Source organism: Homarus americanus, unplaced genomic scaffold (genome assembly GCF_018991925.1).
Source record: "Homarus americanus isolate GMGI-L3 unplaced genomic scaffold, GMGI_Hamer_2.0 scaffold23578, whole genome shotgun sequence".
In the NCBI taxonomy this organism is placed as follows: Eukaryota; Metazoa; Arthropoda; class Malacostraca; order Decapoda; family Nephropidae; genus Homarus; species Homarus americanus.
In genome coordinates this window covers 2,604,113-2,608,690 of record NW_024733231.1, presented here as the reverse complement: position 1 = coordinate 2,608,690, position 4,578 = coordinate 2,604,113, and the positions used below count along the sequence as shown (strand labels likewise).

At 46.6% G+C, this 4,578-nt stretch overlaps 1 protein-coding gene across 1 annotated transcript; it reads left to right on the top strand.

Annotated features, from left to right (window-relative positions):
- The first annotated feature begins 380 nt into the window (after positions 1-380).
- LOC121869474 (mucin-2-like) lies at positions 381-1,736 on the top strand. Its single transcript, XM_042370826.1, has one exon. It carries the CDS (start codon positions 381-383, stop codon positions 1,734-1,736), a length of 1,356 nt encoding a protein of 451 aa, XP_042226760.1.
- The last annotated feature ends 2,842 nt before the right edge of the window (positions 1,737-4,578 follow it).

Sequence of the window (4,578 nt, the reverse complement as noted above, 5' to 3'; positions counted from 1 at the left end):
TGTCATAATGTTGATGTAAAGGCATGATATTTTTGTATAGTTTAATTAGCATATTATGACATCTGGTATTCGTGTAATTGTATTTTACTTTTGTAATATTACCCACTTCAGTGTCTTGACAGCATGATGACGTCACACCGATGAAAATAGATACATCTAGTGTATGTATTTGCTCAATAATGTCAAACTTAATCTAAACCATCTTATCTTCACATCTTTTTAATTAGATAATTACATAATGGTGTTTAATCAACTGTCTTCACATACCAGGAGTAAAATATTAAGAAGACATGTTTCTTTACACGCTCTCGGGATAATAAGTGTAAGGCGGGGGCTTATTACTCCCGGGTCCAGGTGCAGTAGTTGTGTAAACATGACTCATGGTCTGGTGTCACCTCACGCTGTCACCTCACGCTGCCACCTCACACTGTCACCTCACATTGCCACCTCACGCTGTCACCTCACGCTGCCACCTCACGCTGTCACCTCACGCTGTCACCTCACGCTGTCACCTCACGCTGCCACCTCACACTGTCACCTCACGCTGCCACCTCACATTGTCACCCCACACTGCCACTCACGCTGTTACCTTTACACTGTCACCACGCTGCCACCACGCCGCCACCTCACACTGTCACCACGCTGCCACCTCACACCCCGTCACCACGCTGTCACCTGACGCTGCCACCTCACACCGTCACCCCACATTGCCACCACACCGTCACCTGACGCCGTCACCTGACGCCGTCACCACACTGTCACCCATTGCCACCTCACGCTGCCACCTCACGCGTCACCTCACGCTGTCAAATTTCACGCTGCCACCTCACACCGCTCACCCCACGCCGTCACCTCACACCGTCACCACGCCGCGTCACGCTGCCACCCCGCCACTGTCACCACGCTGCCACCCTGACGCTGTCACCTCACGCTGCCACCTCACACCGTCACCCTCACGCTGTCACCTTCACACTGTCACCACGCCGTCACCTCACGCTACACCACACCGTTCACCACACTGCCACCCCACGCTGCCTCACATGCCACCACGCTGCCACCACGCTATCACCACGCCGTCACCACGCCGCCACCTCACACCGTCACCTCACGCTGCCACCACACCGTCGCCCACATTGCCACCACGCCGCCTCCTCACACTGTCACCTCACGCTGTCACCCCACACACCTCCACGCTGCCACCTCACACCGTCACCTCACGCTGTCACCTCACACTGTCACCACGCCGTCACCACGCTGCCACCACACCGCTCCTCACACTGCCACCTCACGCTGTTCACCCCACGCTGTCACCTCACGCTGCCACCTTCACGCGCCTCCCCACACCGTCACCACGCCGTCACCACGCCACCCTCACACTGTCACCCCACACTGCCACCACGCCGTCACCTCACGCTGCCACCACGCTGCCTCCTCACACTGTCACCACACGCTGTCACCTCACATTGCCACCCCACGCTGCCACCACCTCACGCTGTCACCTCACACTGTCGCCTCACATTGCCACCTCACGCTGCCACCTCACGCTGCCACCTCACGCTGTCACCTCACGCTGTCACCTCACGCTGCCACCTCACGCTGCCACCTCACACTGTCACCTCACGCTGTCACCTCACGCTGTCACCTCACACTGCCACCTGACGCTGTCACCTCACGCTGTCACCTCACATACAATATTAAAGTGTTATCGCTTTGTGTTTCCAGACAATGAGGGATAAAAAATATTCAAGTTAGCAAGATGTAACGAAGAAGGTGAACAAGATCGTAAGGTCAGACAAGAATAGAACTTTCATATGACTCACAACACCTGATAGAAAAAATGACACTAAAGTTATGAAGTTCACTGACTGAAGGCGAGGAAGAAAGAATGAAGTGGAACACCTCATCCTGGTGTCTGAAGATATAAAGGACAAGTAAGAGGATGTTTGTGATAAAGTCTCCACATAACCTGTCTTATACAAGTACAATACATCAGGGAATATCAGAACCAAACAACTGAAAACAGGAATCTACTCCCCAGTAAGAGAAAAATAATACTTATTTCTATATTTTGTTAAAAAGAAAGTAAATTGGATTTCAACAAAAGGATAAAGAATGAGAAAAGACGAACTGATCAAGGCTTGACAAAAACAACTATAGATAAAAGACGCTACAGAGGAAAGAAAAGACAAAAGTGATGACAGCTGAAGAAGGTAATACACTCATAGGCAGGAAAGACGAGACACAACTGCTGTTAATGAAGGCAGTGAACATCTGAGGGCAGGTGAAGAAACATAACAAGCAGTTGAAGCATCCTTTGTGACGGTAGCATCAGGTGACAAGAGACAGGGAGAAGCATCAATCGTAGTCAGTCGAGTTTATCCCAACGTCTTCAAAAATGCACCACGGTAACCACAGCCACCATCCTCAACCATAGTAGCCACAGCCACCATCCTCAACCATAGTAGCCACAGCCACCATCCTCAACCACAGTAAACACAGCCACCATCTTCAACTACAGTAACTACAGCCACCATCCTCAACCACAATATTTTCTGGTAGATGTGTGTCCGCCATATTGCAGGCAGTGCAGAGATAATGAGTGAACTATTTTGGACACTGTGATGTGGCAGAGACTCACAGATAAGAATCAAGTGGTTCATCTCTGATGGGAAAATGTTGACCTAAATGAAGAGAGCTCCTTCTAGTACAAGACAACTGCTCAACCCTCGGCTTTGGCTTCCAAAAGATAACAGCGACAACAAACTGGTGGCAGGAGCAAAAAACAAAAAACAACAAAAACTTTAGATTACAGCCACTAGTACTGAACTCATATTTCTTAAAGAAGGTGGAACCAAACTTGACAGAGTTAATTGCAAGAGTTAGTGTTCCTGTTAACCTTAATCAACTTCTGAACTCGGAATTGTTTTGGATGTTGTGTCAATCAAGCTTAAATGACATTGGAACATTAGTGCCCAGTTGGTAAGGTTGGCTTTCTATAAGATAGTGTTGTGAGTACACTTGCCAACAGCTGAGAAACGAATCGACTGGGAGGACTTGCGATTGTCGGAAAATATTACAAAGGAAACAAGTCGACATACAATGGTAATATTTTATCTTTTCGTGGTCGAGACAACACACCTACTGTGGCAGTAACCACAGCATTAAGAGGTTGTGGTAGTGGGAGAGCTTCACACTGTGTACTCTTACTTGGGTCCTTGGAAAACTCGTGCAAGGGTCCGGTCTTGGGGTTGTTTTTACTGAAGTTAGAATTTGTAATGGACTGAAAAGGTGATGTCTGGAAAAGCATAAAAAGAGATCCATTAGTGTACTGTTATACTTGAACCATTAGTAAGATTACTGTCAGATTCTGAACAACCCAACAGGGGCAAGTTCACTTTCTGTTAAAGCAAAGCAGATGCTCAGCATGTGAGCGTGCGGGTGAGGCTACAGCAGAGTAGTTATGCAGAGAACGATATGAGTAGTGTTATGACTTCAGAGGAAAGCTGAGGGTCGGTGAACTTAGTAAAACAGCTCGGTTTGGGATTCAGTATACTGCTGAGGTTTATCACTACACGAAAACGTTTAGTGTTGAGGGCCGTGGTCGCCAACTCTCACACACGAGGAAGGCATCTCGAATGATTGATCACCACCATCAAACTGTACGATATCGACCTACTACTGACATTTACTCAAAACATGTGCCCTTAACTTTTCAGCAAAGATATCACAGTTACTCCAGGTGCTCAACCTCTGTACGAAATAAAAGATTTTCTGTGTCGAGATCTCTGATGCCTCCTTCCAGAAATGCTGTTGATCTTGTATTAAAACAGCCAATTAACTGCCTTACAATATCGAGTCACTGTAGAATTACTGGTGACAGCCCAAACTTCTCTGCTTATTTTCACAAGGTATGTAAAGGCGAATTATGTAACAGTTACACCCGAGGTTGTTGGAAAGACTGAAGCAATGAACATCTGAGATAAAGCAAAGTGAGTCTGGGGAGCATTAGTTCACGATCTCCTTCCAATATTTCATCAATCCATTTGCAACACAAGAGAAAGAAGACTTTTTGTGTCTCTCGTCTGATGATCGGGTTCCAGAATATATTGCAGATGACCTGTTGCATGTAGAGATTTCTGAAAATGTTTTCTCTGAAGAGTTCATGCAAAACAGATTGGTGGAAGAAATATGTTGTCTTAAGATGTTCAGTAACCATAGATAATAGGTGAAACTCGGATCAACACAAAAGAAGGTTGTGGAGGGTCGAGTACAGTGTTGTCAGAATTAATTATGCTTTTAGAATAATACGACTTTCAACTTTGGAAATTGGTATCCTACCGACTTGGACCACTGCATTGGGCATTGGTAACGGCTGATGGTCTGCCAGTCAAGACTGACAAACCTTTAGTTCTTCACAAGTTAGAGGATTGATCTACAGTCTAGGAGTTTGCCCAACAAACTGTCAGTTGACGAGACAGTTTCGACAGATTATATTGTGGATGGAAATGCTGTGCCTCAATCACTGATGAGATTATCAAATTCGTTTGGTGAATGAGCTCGACAGGTATTTTTATTTCT

Coding starts and splice junctions, on each gene's coding strand:
- LOC121869474 (XM_042370826.1), top strand. CDS start 381: ATGGTCTGGTGTCACCTCACGCTGTCACCTCACGCTGCCACCTCACAC.